Source organism: Centruroides sculpturatus, unplaced genomic scaffold (genome assembly GCF_000671375.1).
Source record: "Centruroides sculpturatus isolate CEXI.00-Female unplaced genomic scaffold, Cexi_2.0 scaffold1146, whole genome shotgun sequence".
Lineage (NCBI taxonomy): Eukaryota > Metazoa > Arthropoda > Arachnida > Scorpiones > Buthidae > Centruroides > Centruroides sculpturatus.
Window position 1 is genome coordinate 160405 of NW_019385570.1, and position 19570 is coordinate 179974.

At 32.3% G+C, this 19570-nt stretch overlaps 1 protein-coding gene across 1 annotated transcript in view; it reads right to left on the reverse strand.

Moving 5' to 3' along the window:
* The window catches only part of LOC111640210 (multidrug resistance-associated protein 4-like), a 132881-nt gene that overhangs the window by 109411 nt on the left and 3900 nt on the right, over nt 1-19570 (reverse strand). The window contains exons 2-5 of the mRNA XM_023386210.1: nt 13930-14093; nt 8407-8532; nt 7880-8129; nt 2567-2674 (exon numbers count right to left, since the gene is read on the reverse strand). Of these exons, the coding sequence (XP_023241978.1) occupies nt 2567-2674; nt 7880-8129; nt 8407-8532; nt 13930-14093 (648 nt within the window). The remainder of the gene's footprint in view (nt 1-2566; nt 2675-7879; nt 8130-8406; nt 8533-13929; nt 14094-19570) is intronic.

Sequence of the window (19570 nt, forward strand, 5' to 3'; positions counted from 1 at the left end):
ATAAAGCAAATTTTCATTTTCGTTCAATTCCATATAATATTTTGCTTCCATTTACATTGAATTGGCAGGTTTTGTTATAATTCCATGATAACGAAAGTTACTTTTCCTGTTAGAAGGATGTAACTTCAACTTATTCACGTGGCCAGATCATGGCTTGGCATTCTGTTCTCAGGGTTGTACTTAATGTTTCGAAATCATGACTAGCGGGGTAAGATCGGCAACATAAAGCCACATTAGAAGCAAAGGATAAAAATCAAACAGATGATAAATGAAAACATGTTTGCATTTGTTATTCATGTATATATGTCTTTGAACTTGCATTTCGTTGTAATAATATTAAATGGGTGTTGGATTTGTATTTCTTTGTTTTAATAGTGAATTCCAACTTATACATTGTTAATAACATAATTTTATATACGTGCCTATCTTGCCCCATTACTGTTGCCCCTATACCAGGGGCAACTTTAATAAAAATAATTAAAATAATTACAACTTTACAAAAAGAGAGAAGTTGCCGAAGTTGCCCCTATACTCGGGGCAACTTCGGCAATTTTTCTCTTCTTGTAAAGTTGTAATTATTTTAATTATCTTTACTTCCAAACTGATGCTAACCAGTTCTATAGTAAAAAAACATTCCAATAGACAATATGCAAAGCGTTTTTTTCAGTTTACAGCAGTATTTATTACACAAAATTTAAGTAAAGCTTGACATGCCGATCTTGCCCCGGTCTCCCTTAATAATTAAATGGAATATATTAAACTTATTATTAAGATAAAATTAATTTAATTCAAATTTGTGTTAAGAAAATTAAAACTAAATTTATTTAATTTTAAAAACATAAGTTTAATTTTAATTCAATTACAATATAAATTTTAAAAATTATATTTTTATAGATATCACATTAACAATTTGATAAAATAGATGAAATAATTAAATATAATTTTGATATAATATCAATAATTGGAAAACATGATATTTAGTATATCAATGAACATTTTATATGGTCAGTAAAAAATATTTATGTATTAAATCTTTTTGTTATTTTCTTATTGAATATAAAATAATACTAATACTAATTTTTATTTATATAAAATTGCAGAATGCGATTCTAATAGATTTTGAAGCATTTTAAGTTATTGACAGTTGGCCATAAAAACATTACACAGTCTTATAGAAGCTGTAATAGACATTTATATAGATTCTGATAAAAAGTATCAATCATCAGCGAAAGATCAACGGCAAGTCGATTTTATTAGCAAAAAAACTCATAAATTAAATTTTATAGATGAAAAACATAGTAATTTACAAAAGTTATTAAATCATTTCACAATGTATAACGAATTATTTTTATATAAATGTGGATAGATAGAAAAAAAAATTTTTTAAAACTGTTCCTACAATTATGTAGACATCAAACTTCTTCAGTGTTAAAGATCAGACAATATTTAAAAACTTGTTATTGCCACAAATATCATAAAAAGCATTGTTCTCTTTGCGATATTTAATAAATAAGTAACAAATATAATTTAAATAATTATTATATCGAACTATTTCCCTATTTTACTTTGCTTTATTTTACTTGCATATTAGTACAAATTGTAAAAATTATTATCGCATATTAATTTTATATAAAGAAATGAATTGAACTAAAAAGTTTTCTAAATATAAAAATCTTTTCGTAGGAAATGAATTAAAAAGTTTCCTAGATACTAAAATTATTTATAATCTTAATTTATTCCAGAGATTTTTTATCTGAAAATAATTTATATCCTAAAAAAATAATTTTAAAATTATTACGTGTATAAATGTCTTGCTTTAGATAAACTGAAAGAAAAATTGGAAACACTTAAATAAACTGTAACGTAAAAATAAAAACCTTTTCAAAATAATTTCAGTGTTATATTATTTCAAACTGTCATGTACCCGAATATTAAGACAAATATTTATCAAGAAAATAATTAATTCTAGTATTGATAATAAAACAATTACTAGGCAAATTATTTGAAATCTTCATTTATAAAATATCAGATATTAGACCATGAGTATGTCATGTTTTAGATAAAGTAAATGAAAAAAACTGAAAAAGCTTAAATAATATAAAACTTATTCGATCTATTCGTATAAAAAATTCGTTTTGGTGTTATATTATTTCACACAATTATTGTGATTTAATTTTTTCGATATTAAAACATTTAATTCTTTCATATTTTAAAAATTTAATTGAATATTCTCAACATTCGGATTATTTCCTTTTAGTAAAAATTACTTTTGTGCTTAGAAGAATTAATTTTGTGATCAGTGCTACTCAAATCACTACTACTCACTTATCTACTGGTAAATGAAAATGACTGTTGTTTTGGTTGAAGTCTTAACGGATATCGCTAAGGTTTTTATTAATTTAAAAATGTATAAATTCAAAAAACAAAACAACCAGCGGCGATCAATCATTTTACGTGAAAATGCTTCTAATTAAATACATGTACAGTACTTTAAAATTATCGAGTTAAACAAATCGCAAAAGCTATTATTAACATTGTAAAACTTAAATTTAAAGCCAAGTCTTACTTTTTTCCATGCAGCCATGACAGTATCCATGCGTATTTCCTTTAAATTATCTTTTTCTTCTACAGTTTTGACAGCATTATTCTCTTTTTCATGAAGGAGTAGGAAACCCTAAATTAAAATTCCGAAAATGTTTTTATTAATGGAAGTTTGTACACGGCGAAACACAACACGCGTTTAATGTGCTGAGCTACCACTCCTGGGATTTAAAATCAACTCGGGGTCATTAAAATAACTAAAGTATTTTTTTAAAACACGATCTATTCTAATAATATCTAACTTTGTGTTTAACTATTCGATTTCCCAAAGTTTTCATCTGGCTAAAACGTTAATATAGGCCTATATAACAAAAGAAACCAGAACAAAATAACTAAAAATGAATATCTACGTTTGTAGAAAAAAATGATTAGAAGGTGTTTTATAAACGTTCAAATACGAATATTATAAACTTGGTATTTAAGTTACTGTACTTATTTCCAGATTTTACTTTAAACAACGATAGGTGTATGGCCGATACATTTCAGTTATTTTACTTGTAAAATTGTTTCATTATACGTATGCTAGACAGATTTCTCAGAATTGAATATATCGTTCTCATGTGAGTTATATATAAACCCGATTCTTCACAGAGGAAGGAAATGCAAAAACTTGTGTAAAGCACGATATTGACTTTTATCATGTTTGACCAGATTTTACTAAATTTTTTAACATATCAAAGATATACTGCACCGTTGAGTTCATTTGTATTGTAAAATTGCTTCTGCCATACATTAAAAAAATATTTTTAACAGGTTTTATGAAAAGTCATGCAAAAAATTTTAACTAAATATTGTAGTATTCGAATACATTTTATAGACAGTCCTTCTTATGTTAAACTATTCCGTAATAAACAAAGAGTGTATCGTCAGAATATTAAAAATAGTTTACAGTCTTAATATCATATTGATACTTACTAACTTCCCCATCACGCTTACATTGATAAATCTGTATCACTTGTTTCTTTCTAATTCATTAACGACTGTGCTGAAGATATTAAAATTGTTATTTCCAACCCATACAATCTCGGTTTAATATTTGATCCCAGACTGTCATTTAAATTATCCGTAGAAAACTTAATTGAAAATCTCTGTACGTCGAGAAGTAAATGATCTGGAATAATTTTGAATGTGTACTTAAAAAGAATACACTTAGCGTAATACTTTTTACTAATATTCAATCCGCAGATGGCTAGGCTTTATTTTTTTGGCCCGAGTCTTAGTGTCCTTATTGAATAAACTTAATGCCGAATTGTCTAAAATATACTTAACTCTGAATAAACTCTCTCATCTACTTTTACGGACCGACGTAGCCCATTCCCGTTTAGTCTTATTCCTCCGCATGAAACATATAGAACATTATGATCAAATATATATTCAAAACATTTCAACGGCTTAATTCATTGACAATATATTCACATTCGTATTCTATTCGTTACCACGAGATAAAGTCCCACATTCAATCACCATTTTGTTGTTTAAATGTCAATCGTTTTTATATCGCAAAAAGAAAGAAACGTACTTTTGAAAACAAGTCATATCTAAATTTTCATAAATATATAGCTATTTGTAAAAAAATACTTTATTATGATCACTGTTTTTAATGTTTATTTATGCAAATTGTATTATTATTATTTCATATGTTAGTAAGATTCTAATGAAGATCATTCAAAAGCGTACGAACTCAACTTTCGAAAGAGAAATACCAGATGTACAAGCAGGTTTCCCAAAGGTAAGAAAAACAGATGATCATATCGTAATTTTCGATGGATGATGGAAACAGCGATGAAATACCAAAAATACGAGTATGTCTTGATGTTTGTTATTAATTACTGAAAGGTTGGCGATTGCATTAATCACGACAAGTTGTGGAAGTGCGTCTAATAAATAGGAATTTCACCGCATCTCACACAGCTCTTATAATCGCTGTATACTAGTCAGGAAGCAATGTATAAAATAGTAATAAAAAACTAGTTCAAAATTAGAAGGAATACCCTCTACAGCTGAATCCTTTTACCATCACTATTCACTTTGTATGCAGAGGTGGCGATGTGAAAAGCAGATTTGAATGAGTATAAGATTGGAAATAAAATTAGACGTAGAACCTTAATAATCTCAGATATGTATCAGTAGATGACAACAAGCTGCTGACAGAAAGATAGAACGATCTAGAGCAGTTGCTTCTGAAAGTCAAGCATTAAAGTGCAAAGGTAGGGCTGCTTCTTACCTACAAAAATACCAAAATAATGATATCTAGAAATAATGAGAAAGTCAAAATTGTAACCAACACCCAAGAAATCGAGGTAGTGAAAGAATTTATATTCTTCGGGTCCAAAATCGACCGTAATGACGATTGTAGTCCTGAACTCAGTCCTGCATAGCTCTTGGACAGACTTCGATGATAAGCATAAACAGCTGTTGAAAGAACAAAGACATCTCCTTCCAAATTAAATGCAAATTACTGAACTCGATTATTTTTCCTATGGCCATATATGACTGTGGAACGTGGACTGTAAAGAAAGAGAACAAAATAAAGATAGACGATTTTTAACTGTGGTGTTGGAGACATTGTTTGTATTATGCATAGCGGGATCAGGACATACATGTATCATATATTATTAAAAGCTAATGAAAGAACGAATGCGGTGTTCAAGACGGCATTTTACGCATTCCATGTACAGCGAGGATCAGCAAAGAAACTGTCTTAGACACAGCCCAATCGAAAATCTAATGAAATCGCTGATCATCATTGATTCATTCATTGTTTTATTGCACAAACAACATGTAGATTCTTGGTCCGGCAGAAAGCATTACCAGGGAAATGTTTACATAGATAAAGTTCAAAGTACCTACATAAAATAACAGACTAATCAAATTAGAGTAAGATACGCGTGAGAGAGATTTCATTAAATAATAATATCTCAAATCATCAAACAACAATTATCTTTTTATAATCATATAATAAGAACTTGACAAGGCGGTCATGCTGGGGATAATTAGCAGAAAACAAAGCGAGGCCGACCAAGGATTTGGTGGCTTGACTGAATTGAAAGAGACACTGAATTGTCTATAATTGAAGGATACTGTGCAAGATAGAAAGGCATGGAGAGCTTTGACTGATAGTCGAATACGACTAAACAAAAAGTACAAAATACGATTATTATTAATTATTGTAATATTTTATTATATTATTTGTTCTATGTTTATTATTGAGTATGTTACCTAACCGTTGTACCAAGAGAGGCACTTATTGTCCGAGACATCACCTTTCTTCTTTCAAAGTAAATCTTATGATATAATCGAGGTGGATTGATAACTATAATAATAATGACAACTCTCCTGCAGTCACAAGCTGGTTGTAATAGGAGATTCTAGTAACTTTACTGATTCATAGAGCAATACGGGCTGCAGCACAAGCAACTGGTAGTAATACTCATGTCAATGAGGTTTATGGAGTGTAATCAAGTTAAGAGTGACTACATCCACATTCTCTGAAGATAGTTATCATGGTAGTAACCAGATGTAAGTGTGATATCGGCTCGGACGTTGCCAGGGTTAACCCGGTCCGCGTTAGGCAGAGACTCACGTTCGAAAATAAGCCACAGACTCCTTTGGTTACCGGTAGCAAAAGCAGCGCCAACCCAACATGACTACTGCAATGCCCTCAACAGATAAGAGAAATCAACCTACCCATGGTGTTTCTGTGACAATGCATAAACTGACGACAAAAGCTGGTAAACCATGCCAATAAATGGAATTAACAACTACTCCATAGATTGACACAACAATATCCTCAATTCACTGTCCCCGAACAAAGGGGTGTTGATTAAAAAAGAACAATTATACACAACAACCTTGTCCAACAAACAACAGTTGAACTTATCAAACAACAGGTTGCTGATCAAATACAACAACAGACAGAAACATCTATCATTAATGAAAATCACGTAATCTGTCAGGATAATCCAGCAACAAGCACTGATTATAGCACACACAACAACTACAACTAATGATACTACAGGCACTTCCTGTTCGGATTCTCACAAATATCTTATCAATAAAGAATTAATCTATTGATTAAGTATGATATTAAGTGTGAAAGTTAATTTTCAATATTTTTCCAAATAAAGACGTTTGCCATTGGTCAGTGCAACTTGAGCTCAGTAATTGAATAGTAGAAGTCTTCGGATATAATCCGTATAAGCTCATAGGGTCAAATAACATTGAGCAAGCTAGTGTAAAAATTAAAATAACTATGTATGTTAAAGTAAAAGAACTATTTTTTATCAATAGAACTGCCAGAGTATATTTAAAATATCTGCATATCATTCTGGGGAATCTGAGATTAAATTAAACCCAACCTAATTATTATCCAATATTTGTTTATGAAGTAGGCTATAGAAAACATTACATCAATAATAACCTTTCTTACCAGGTCATTGATATAATGGCTTGGCCAAACTATAAGCGTAAAATGACCTGTTTTATTACTCAAAGGAGAAACAGAAATTAACAAAACAAACAAAAAAAACGTAAACAGTAAGTTGGTCTTCAGGCGAGAAATTATAATAGAATAACAGTGATAGTGATATAAAGCTATTCTGATCTAACTTTTTGAGTACTTTTAGTAAATTTTTTTAAATATTGCGTGTTGCTTAGTTACAAACTTCTGCATACAATGCAAGCTGACATTTCTATGTAACCTTACTCTCATTGTATTTTACTAATTTTATTTCTTGCTTATTTATGAAAATTCAGTTTTTAGAAACTTATTCCAGTCTTCAAAATTATTAATTCTTAAATGTATTAAATTCCAACCATAACTAATTATAGCAAAGACTTCTACTCATGAAAACTTATGTCGATCATAATGTCATTTCAATGTGACATTCGTTAATGTGAAGAAATTCGAACTCATTCTCAGAATACAGTTTTCTATAATGTATGGTAAAAATCGAAAATTAAACTATTTCATTTACAAGTGGAACCTTAATTTCAGACATTATTCGGATTTAATTAAATCTTCGTACCTAAACCCTTTCATATTCGCGTGTAACAAGTTTGCAAATTATTATATAATTTACCACAAAATGTTGTCTATTGAGTAAATTTTCCTGCTTATATTTCGTAGTTATTCAACTATCGTTATTGACAGGTGTTAACATTTGATATCATTAATAACAATAATATTACTAATCAAATATTGTCATTCTCAAATAATTTTTAAATTAGTATTGCAGTAGTTAAATTTTAAAAGAATAGATATGAAACTGTTTATTACCTGTATCCTCTTCAATGAAACCAATATTTCTGCAACAAAACTCATTCCATGAGAAAAATGACTAATAATGCTGACGAAAATGTACAGGGAATAAACCATTGTGACGAACACAATTTTGGCATTTAATTCTTCTCCATTTAATAAAATTGCGACAAATGACAGAAGAATAAATAATTTTGATATAGGATACGCCAATATGTGTGATATTCCGCTTAAATATAAAAACATTCGAATTGTTTTTATTTCTTTCCTAAAATGTAAACAATTAAACAATGTTAATCACAGAACACTGAAAATATTTATTTAAAGATTAACACATTAGCATATAGAAATTATATGAAAATTTTTGTAAACCGGAATCAGATATTGTTGAATATTTTTATCCACTTTGTCAAATTTATATTTCGAACAATACTTTTTTTTTCTTCTTAACAGAAACGTGCTTCTGAAAAAAAATTTATTTTTGAGGCATTCGTCTTATTAAGATTCCGTTTTACACAGGTTTTACTGCATTAAATTGTACTTACAGCCTGGTTTTTTCTATTAATGCAGCATATGGCAATTCCCAGGTGTACATTTTAATTAATTTCATATCAGCAATCATCTCGTTCAACAAATTCAATCTTTCGTCTGCCAAAATAGCTGCTTGTAATCTATTATGTAATTGAATTTATTAACAGAAAATTGTATAAAACTAAATAATGAAAAAATAGATTTTATTTAATAATAATCTTATATTAAAAGTTAAAGTTATCAAGCATTGAATAATACAAGAATTGCTTATGCTACTCGAATCTCTTTTTGTACTATTTCAATCCTAAAGATTATTTCAAGTATTTAAATTTCATATAAGTAAAAGCTTTAACAAAGTTTTTATAATTTCTAATAATTTATTTATTTTATTGAATTTATTTACTAAATGCTGAAAATAGGACCGTTTAAATCATGGGTTGCCAAAGTAATCGATATCGACCCCCAGGAGTCAATGTAACATTATTGGGAGTGTCGATGATGCCAGGGGGTCAATTTGAGGGTCGATGCGGCTAGGGGATCGATTGGGGGTAGATTGAAAAATTTATGCTAAAGATCACAAAGTGTGTTTATTTTTTGCTCATACAATTGCACTATTTATAAAACTTTACGGTGGGGGACAATGTGGGGTTTTGGAAGTTGTTCGGGGTCGACAGTTAAAAAAGTTTGGCGACCCCTGGTTTAAATCGTAATTCGTCGATTGGAGAACAGAGTGGAAAATAGAAAAGAAATATCATTCGTACAGGAGTATCTCATACTCGAAACATCACCACCTTCACCTACCTGTACAATACTGGTTTATAGTGAAAACGAGAACTTTACCTCTGAACAAACAAGAGCAACTTTGACCAAAAGTGTGGACCCAACAGCAGCTGGTGTAGGGATAAAAAAGATAATAAAAATTAACCAGGGGGGAGTCGTAATTGATGTTTGCGATGATTCAGATGCTGAAGTTTTGGAATGTTTATTGGAGAAAGTATCGGGACTCAAGGCTCGTAGAGGAAACCTACAACGACCTCTTATTAAGATCGTTTCGGTTCATAAGTCTATCACTAAAGATGATCTTGAAAAACACATTTGTGAACAAAATTATTTGGCGCTTCGTGTTGAAAAAGATGAATTTCCAGATCATGTTAGAGTTAAATATGCATTAAAACAAAATAACAGTGAATATCATTCATGGATCATTGAGGTCACTCCAAGTATCAGAGAACGATTACTTAGGGAGGGAAAGATGTACATCAAGTGGAGTAGTTGTCCGGTGTTCGAATACATTCCAGTTAGACAGTGCTTCAAGTGTCTAGCTTTCGGACATTTTGCAAAGGAATGCCCGTCCCCAAAACGTGTCTGCAGTCATTGCCAAGGTGATCACTTGTTTAAGGACTGTATAGATTCAGTATCTTTACCACGTTGCACCAATTGTGTAAAAGAAAAACGTGAACAATTTCATCACAACGCTATGGACAAAGAATGCCCTAGTTATATAAGAGTTAAAAACCAATATTTACAGAAAGTCACATGTAAGGACTAATCTATGTATACTGTTTTTTCTGAACATACAGATCTATTTTGTATTTTAATCTTGTTAACGAGTCTAGCTATCATGTTAGGCTTCTGCCAATTGGTACAGTATATAATGAGCTTTGTTTATAACTAATGCAGTATTCTAAAGTATTGCGTTATACTGTACATTCTGGTCTCTTCTCACGTACCTCATGTTTGTTTTGTATCGTATTGTCTATTTTTATGTATTTGATTTCATTGTGTTTCGGGAAATACTGTAATTTTCTCTTGTATCCCATTAACTGTGTCATCAGGTAATGCCAAACGCGGGGCCTGGTCTTGTACTTATTTTTGGTACAATAAAAAAATAAAACTCGAAACATAATTATATTGTACAAGTTTCAGAACCAATATTCATGCAGGGGTCGGTCTAGAAAATTTAAAACGATCGCTACAGTGTCGCTAGTTTTAAATGTTTTTCGCCATTTGATATTTACTTCACCAATTTTACTTGTTCATTGATGTAGGTGCTTGTAGCCTATCAGTTTGACGTCTGGAAAGCAAAAGTAACGTTTTAAACTGTCACATACAAGGATAGGGCAAGTAATTCTTGTCTTCGATTCGATCGGAACTTAGTGAGCACGTAGCCTTAAACGAAACAGTTCCTTGTCAAAATAATAGGATGCACTTTTCAAATATTTCCAAAGATGTGGCCTCTGAAAATTGAGTGTTTTACTTAAAAAATTTTGATGTTTCATGTTTAGGAGTGGCCATTGCTAAGTAAAAAGCAAGTCGATGTAGGTTCAAACATACTGAATTTATTTTAACTTTTTTGTGTGACACTATTTTATTATTATATGGCATAATTAGCATTATTACTACTATTATTGTTACTCGTATTCATAATTTATAAAACAAGAAATTAAGATTTGTAACGTTATTTCTTGCATACGAAAAACACGCCTCTAAATTTTCGCATAATATTATTAAATAAAACATTCTGCTGCTTATTTTCAAATACAGTAGTATTGCGATACTTAAAGCGTAACAACGATGAGCGCGTAAGAATATTGTTTATAATAGTAACAATTAAACGAACAAAACGATTCGACCACGCTATGCAATTTATATACCATTTGTCTTTTTGTCCATTTGCACTAATGTCGGAAGCTTGTAAGGACATCCCATTGTTAGCAATAAAAATAATTTTTTTTAAATTTTTAATGAATAATTTCTAATAACACATTTTATCGCGACGTTTAAGTTAAATAGTATTTTACAGGTTCTGTCATGTGAAAAATTTAATCATGTGAAAAATTTAATTTAAAACAAAATTTTTCACTTAAATTTCTTATGACAGCAGTCATAAGAAATTTAAGTGAAAAATTTTGTTTTTTCTACTGAAAAAGATCGAAATAAAAAAATTCTTCCCAAAAATTTCTCCAAACTTTCTGTTAATCGATAAAAAATCTTCACTCTGAAAACCTTAGGTTTCATTGTACAAAACTCCATTGGTTCTCAACGTCACATCTTACTTTACCGCCCGAACTTTCTTTGTGATGCCATGAAATCGCTAGGTGTATAATGCACAGGAATCCCATTGTACGGAAGCTCGAGATTTTGCTGCTTTTCCAGAAGTATAATTGGTGATTCAGTTTCACGCTAAATGTCGATAGAACCGAACTGGGAATTTTATCAACACGTACTATAGCCGGTATTATATTTTTATCGCCATTTTAATAAAAATAGCACTAAGCGAACCATGCTTATTATATCACTTTACAAGTCTGAAAACTTAATAAAAAATAAAACTAAACATCGAAACATATTTTAATATACACAACGAGTATTGTAATTTAAGTAAAAATAAACAGCTGAATTGCCTATTAAAGTTTCTATGTTACATAGTTCTAATTTATATTCTTTTATCCTGGTAATCATTCTCAGCACTAAAAACTGCAAATTTACCAACAACTTATTTGCTGAGAAAAACCTTAATCTTTCACGAACGTTTTCGATCATTAAAACAAAATTTACCTACAAATCTAAGAATGAATTGAATGAATGAATCTATGAATTGAAATTAAATGAACGTGTCACGAAAACAAATAATTGTAACTTAATATCAAAAAGTAAATAATTTAATCAAAATAATAAAAATATAAAGTTTAGTCTCGTTTGCTGGATGGGGGCTGATAAGCGTCTACTTACCGTGTTTCACCGAAAATAAGACATCCTCTGAAAATAAGACCTAGCATAGGTTTTGATGAATTGGTAAATATAAGGCCTCCCCCGAAAGTNTTTAATCAAAATAATAAAAATATAAAGTTTAGTCTCGTTTGCTGGATGGGGGCTGATAAGCGTCTACTTACCGTGTTTCACCGAAAATAAGACATCCTCTGAAAATAAGACCTAGCATAGGTTTTGATGAATTGGTAAATATAAGGCCTCCCCCGAAAGTAAGACCTAGCAAAGTTTTTTTGCTCGTAACGGTCATCGACAGATGTTGAAAGTGGCCGTTGGCTTTTTGAAAGTACAGCCACTGATTGGTCAGCAGACAACACGCCACACGGCATGATTTGCATAAAACTATGGTATGGAAATCACAGATGTGTATAACGTTACGGCTGGTGATCGCTAATTGGTCGGCCGGGGATCACGCCACATCACATATGCATAGTGCTATGGTTCAGTAAGCACTAATTGGTCATGGAGCCCGATGTCGACGCTATAAAAAGGTTAAGTTGAAGCGAGAGTGGGAAGTCCACTCCAGCACGGGGACTTCGTGAGTCTACTGATGAGGCCTGATTGTAAGGCTCATCAATGGCCTAGCCTGGTCTTAGGACCGGGCGATGATGGCAATTTTTTGCAACTGGTCGCTGCTTGCTTGACACTTGAGATGGGGGACTTCTCTCCCTTCCATTAAGGGTGCTGTATAGGAGTCGTCGTACCGGATGCCAGATCGGTTTTACCGGTTGAGGCGTTCAATAAACTTTATCGACGTCGGTTCTATTTAAGTTCAGTTCGACACCTCTGGATATACGTCACTCTCGTCTAAGATCGACTTGGGAATTTTTTTGTTCAATAATAAACGTGAATTCTTCTTCATGGAAAAAATAAGACATCCCCTGAAAATAAGACCTAGCGCATCTTTCAGAGCAAAAATTAATATAAGACACTGTCTTATTTTCGGGGAAACACGGTATGTNATGGAAAAAATAAGACATCCCCTGAAAATAAGACCTAGCGCATCTTTCAGAGCAAAAATTAATATAAGACACTGTCTTATTTTCGGGGAAACACGGTATGTATTGAAGGAGTTTACGATGAGAGAGTGAAGTTTCAAACTTAGAAAAGTTAAGTTATTACTCATCATACTGTAATTTTATTTTAAACGTTACAAATCTTCAGCATTTAACATTTAAGCATTTATCTACTATCTGCGAAGTTTCTATTTGTGTCGCAGATTAACTTCTTCTTATGGTGAAAGTGATGTTTCTCATACGATATTCTATACATTTTTTTCTAATTCTATACAATCTTCCCTGTTCATCCTTTTTTATTTTGTCTCTGTCATTACATAAAAGAATGCGCATCGTGGGTTCTCTCTTAAACTAGTGTGAGTTAATCTTACAAAGGTTAGAAAAAAATGTCCTTTGTTCAATCGTGAATTACATCGTACTATAGAAAGAATATGCTAAGAATATGAAGTTCAGAAATCAGATAAACAGCCACGAAATTCAACATTTTTTCAGCTTGGTCAATGCCATTCCATATAATTGAAATTCAGGGCCTATAAAATTCTTTTGCTGGTCGAGATCAGTATGCTCAATCTTTGCCATATTACCATTTCCAATATCAAGTAATATAGCATAGATATCAATAAATATTTAACATTTTATCAATTTTAAATAAATCAATTCCACTCTCATTAACTAATGAATATTAGATAAAGAATGATTTGTTTATTTTATTTACAGCTACTTTAAAATTATATTATTTAAAGTAATAATTACCTTAATTTTGAATATACTTTACTCAAAGCAAATTGCATAGGAACAAAGAGAAATACTACCAAATATCCCATTAAAATAGTCCATCCATAATATTGCCATAACATCAGTATTGAAAAAATGATAAAGAAAGGCGATGTAAATAAAGATGCAATAGAGAAAACTTTCTGTAATAAATGAAATAATTTGATTAAAATAACTTAAATTTTAAGATAATTATTTTGGAGATCATAAAGTAAATCATGAACATATTAATTAATTAAGTATGCAATAACTAGTTTTATTTTTAAATAGAAGTTGATATTTCCGGCACTAACAGCACCTTTACCAAACTCTTACATAATATTCAAAATTGCAAATTACCGGTTTTAACATTTTCGAAAAATTCCATAAGTTATAAGTATTCTAAATAAGGTAGATATTGCTGTATATTTTGTATCTGAGCTTTTATCATTTTTCTAACGTTTATCTCCACTGTTTCATTAGTGTAAAGATTATAGTGAGCATGAATACCTCTGTAATGAAAAGTATCGGAAATATTTAAATAGAGAGCAGAATTTAAATTTAACGTCAAAATTTATTTCGTTCTTTTAAAATAATTCTTTTTCACAGCAATGAAAATATCAACGTTTTTCTAATTCTTGAAACATGCCGTAAAGTTGTTTTTTCGAAAAATCCCTTCAGGACTTGCAGCGAATTTTGTTTCGTGGAATCGCTAGTCTTTAATTAAAATGGTTACTAATTACAAAGGAAATAACGTATTCACAATTGTACAGGACAAGTGTTCCTCGATCAGCTAATAGTTGAACAGAATGAAAACTTTGATAGCTAAAGATAGCAGCAAGACATTTTTCTTTTTTCACATTTTCTTTGATGAGTAGTTTTTATCTGATTATTTGTCACCTGTGAAAGAAGTGCTACCTGTAGGATATGTTACAGGAAAAATTCAACAAAAGAACATTTCTTTCGTTGAATTTTTTAAACGAAATAATTCTCTCTTGTCTTGGAACAAAAACTGTATAATATTAAGATCGTCGAAATAAAAACTAGCTCGAATTCTCACAATAGTATTCTTTTGTTAATTATTATGTCCTAACCCTATGTTTTATATTAGTACTTTATTTTTTATAGCATGGATACATGTAACACGACAGTTTTTCGGTACGTAACTACTGTGTTATACGACGGATACCTGTATTTAAATTTATATTGTATTTTATGTTTCACAATATTAAAATATTCCGGTAATTATTTCCTTTGAGCCAAGCAGTGGATACCACTGGGAAATATATCAGAATTGTAACATACTTTTAATTATAGTTTGCAAAGGTTGATTTGTAACGTTTTCTGTATCTTTCTGTGCTTGCAACCAGATTGCTGCTTGTCACATAGCACGTTCGCCTCTCTTTCAGTATTTTTCACAATGGTCGGGTGTTCGACTAATTTATGCAATCGTCGTAATGCATTTTCAACATGTCTGCAATGAACTGCGATCGTATTCGTGCTTTCTTTGAAAAAAATTAGGCCACAGAGTTCAATTCCTCTAAAGTGTACAGTAATGACATTTGGAACATACTTATCACTTATCTGTGACCTAACAGTACTGTGAAATCCGGAATTTTTACCGATTATTTGCCGATTAATTGTCCCGTATTTGTCTAAAAATCTAATTAAATTTTTCTTTAATTTAAAGTGAAACCTAACGGAAAAAAATTTCCTTTATGTTCGACATAAACATCCGTTCATTTCGAAACTAATCCCACATTCCAACTGCTAAGTTGATAGTTAGCATGGTCCCGGGGACAACTTTGATCCATCTGCGTACATTTTACCTCACAACAATTGGTCACATGACCGTTCTCCCACGACAAACTTATAAAAACCCCTTCCTTCTCCTTCTCGGGGGAGTCGTTCATCTACCGTTGCCGAAATTATTGTACTATCGATATATTGTGTCCTACGAAGAGTGTCCTAAGCCTACCCGATCGGACCCAATCGGAGTAAAACCAATTTCCCTCAAGAAGAATTAAACCCATTTTCCTCAAGAAAGATTAAAACCTGTTTCCTCACGAAAGATTAAGACCTTTCTCCTCAAGGATATTTTAAACCATAAAGAGGTATGATACCAATTATTGTAAGCTCTCTCTCGGTCTCTCCGCGTTTTAGGGACGCGAAATAGACTTATACTACCCGAAATTAGCTTTAATAAATTGTTATATTTTTATGATAAGTTGGACTCCTCGTTTACTCGTATATCGTCTAACACCTTGCCGACGGCTCTCCATCCTCCTTCACTCGACCCGAACCATAAACCCCGTTAAGACGGGCTACGAAAATTAGACAACATTTTCCATCCTGACAGTGATCAAGGTTTTATGACCTGTTGCCGGACAGGGAGTCATCCACTCTCCCCGGTGGTTCACAGTACAGTTAACAAAGCTGTGTGAAAAAATAAAACAGTTCTTTCAATTCTGCTATTTTTAACATGAAATTAATTAAAACAAACTATTACTTTTTCCCCACAATTCTACACCAGACTGACCAGAACATCTGTTACAAAAGATATTTATTTTCACGCGAACATTATATAAACTCTCTCTTTTTCTTACGACCACTCCGTTAAATATATCAGTTAATCTTGATGTGTAACCTGTAACCTTTCTCTTTAAAGTTATTAAACGGTTATTTGTTATTAATCCAAGAGCCTGAGTGTACTACTTCCAGTGCACAGACTCTCAATCCATCTCCATCCTGAATTCGATCGTCCACGCATGCAGCCGCACGCATGATCCTTTTCAAATCCGAATCAACATGCTGTATTGGCTTCCGTGTCAAACGAGACACGGTAGTTTTAGTCCTGACAAAGCACCGAAGAGGTGCTGACCCTCCGATCACAGTGGTGTGAGAGCAGGAGAAAATTTTACAATAAAAAGAAATTGCAATAAGATGGAGGCAAGAGCAAAAGGACGTGTGCGAGGAGACACAGCAGGAAGTAACACGTTAGGTGGACTTGGGGGCATGATTCTGCTGATACCCTTTTTTGCGGGGGAAGCTGATGGCGTCAAGGTCTATTATTATTATTATTATTATTATTATTATGTTGGGTTTAGAGAGTTATACTCGGTTTACACCGGTTGCTTTGTACTATGTCGGACCAAAGTCAAGGCATAGCAACCAAAACAAAACTAAGTTTAAATGTGTGTGTCAGTGTCTGTATTCAGGAATTTCCTAACAATATGGCATGTATTCAATATAGTGGCCTTCTGTAGTGTGATGTATGTATTTCTATTCAATTGTAATGTTTCCAGGCTTTTGTGTAGTGTGTATAGTATCACACCTGTACAGGAGAAAACAACAGGTACAATAAGCACCCTCTCCTTCCTCCACAGACGCCTTATTTCCTGGGCGAGTTCTGTGTACATGCTAATTTTTTCAGTGCATGTGTTTTGTACATTGTGAGTGTTTGGAATGGCTATGTCTATTATGTATGTGATTTTGTTGTGTTTGTCAATGATTGTGATGTCTAGTCTGTTGTGATAAATTGTTTTATCTGTAATTATGGCTCTGCCGTAGTACAGTTTGTGCTTGTTGTTTTCCAATACTGTCTGAACAATGTATTTGTAGTATGGTTCGTGGATGTCTAATAATCTGTGTTTCTTTGCAAGCTCTTGCTGTATTATATTTGCTACTTGATTATGTTTGTGTAAATAATCTGTCTGTGCCAAGAGCTTGCACCCAGATGTAATGTGTTGTATAGTTTCTGGCATGATGTGACATTTTCTGCATGCGTCATTTGTGAGTGTTGTATCTTTGAGTATGTGTTTTCTGTAGTTTTTAGTATTTATGACCTGATCCTGTATGGCAATCATGAATCCTTCCGTTTCCCCAAAGAGGCATCCCCGATCTAACCAGCTGTTTGACGCAGTTTTGTCAACAAAATCCTGGGCCAGGTCATAAGGATGCCTGCCATGGAGTGCCTTTTGAGCCCACGGTTGCTTGATGGTGTCTATGCTTTTTATGTGTTGTGTCATGTCTATGTTGTAAGTGTAAGTTTAATGGTGTGCTATTTGAGTCTGCTAGAGTTACTGCTTTATGTAACTGTGATGTTTCTTGTTTCCTGTAGAAAAACTCTCGCAGTGACTGTATTTGTTTGTAGTGAAGGTTAACTATGTCAATCAGGCCACGTCTGCCATCTTTACGTGGAAGGGTTAATCTTTCTGTAGCGGATTTAGGATGATGTTGTTTATGCTTAGTAAGTGTTGTTTTTGTTTTCCTTTGGAGTTGCTCGAGATCTGTGTGAGTCAAGTGTATAACTCCAAAGAGTATGTGAGTACTGGAATTACATATGTGTTTATTGCTTTAACTGTGTGTTTTGCATTTAACTGTGTTTTGAGAATGGCATTTAACCTACTTTGGTATTCTTTAATTAATTTTTGCTTTATTTGTGTATGTTCTGTTAGTTTGGCCTGTTGGAATCCTAAATACTTGTAACACTCGCCCTCTTCCATAGATTCAATAACATTTCCATTTCCAAGTGCAAACTCTTTTTTCTTCAGGATTCCTTTTTCTATGTGAAGTGTTTTGCATTTGTCTAAGCTAAATTCCATTTGTATGTCCTTGGTATATGAGTGTGTGATTTGTAGGAGTTGCTGAAGTTGTTTTTGTGTGGATGCATATAGTTTTATGTCGTCCATGTACATGAGATGTGACAGCATAAACTGTGTTGTTTTTTCGTGTCTGATATTGTAGCCATAATGCGTATTGTTTAACATGATGGATAATGGATTCAGGGCTAGGCAGAACCATAGAGGACTCAAGGAATCTCCTTGAAAAATTCCTCGCCGAATGAATATTTCGTTTGTTTGTATGAAAGTGTTACAAATTCTGAGATGTAGTGTTGTTCTATAGTGCTGCATAGTGTTTTGGAAAAATGCAATGAGTGATGGATGTATTTTGTACACGTGTAGAATATGTAGCAGCCAACTGTGTGGAACACTGTCAAATGCTTTTCTGTAGTCTATATATGCCATGTGTATGCTTCTGTGTTGTTTGTGTGCTTGCCGTAGAATAACTGAATCTATGAGTAACTGTTCTTTGCATCCCCTGTGATTTTTACGGCAACCTTTTTGTTGTTCCGTAAGAATGTCGTGTTCGTCAACATGTTTGTATATTTTGTTTGTGATACAGGATATCAATAATTTGTATAGTGTTGGAAGACATGTAATTGGTCTGTATTGTGTGAAGTCCGTGGTGTTGTTGTTTTTAGGCTTCATGTAGTTAATGCCCTGAGTAAGAAATTTTGGCATGTCTTGTGGATTGACGATGATGTGTGTTAGATGTTTAGCTAGTTCCTGGTGCAGTGATGTAAACTTTTTGTACCAGAAGTTGTGAATGTTGTCAACACCAGGTGTCTTCCTGTTGTGTGTTCAGTTAATGGCGTGGCGAATGTCGTGTATGTTTATTTCAGCACAGGGCATAGTTGGTATGTTATGCTAGTTTCTCTTCTCCTCCTCAATCCAGCCTGCATCAGCATTGTGTGTAACAGCATTGGACCAAAGAGAAGACCAATAAGTTGTGAGTTCTTCTTCTGTTGGTGTGCCACTGTGCTGTGTATCAGTGTTTGTTTTGGTACTGATTTGTCTGT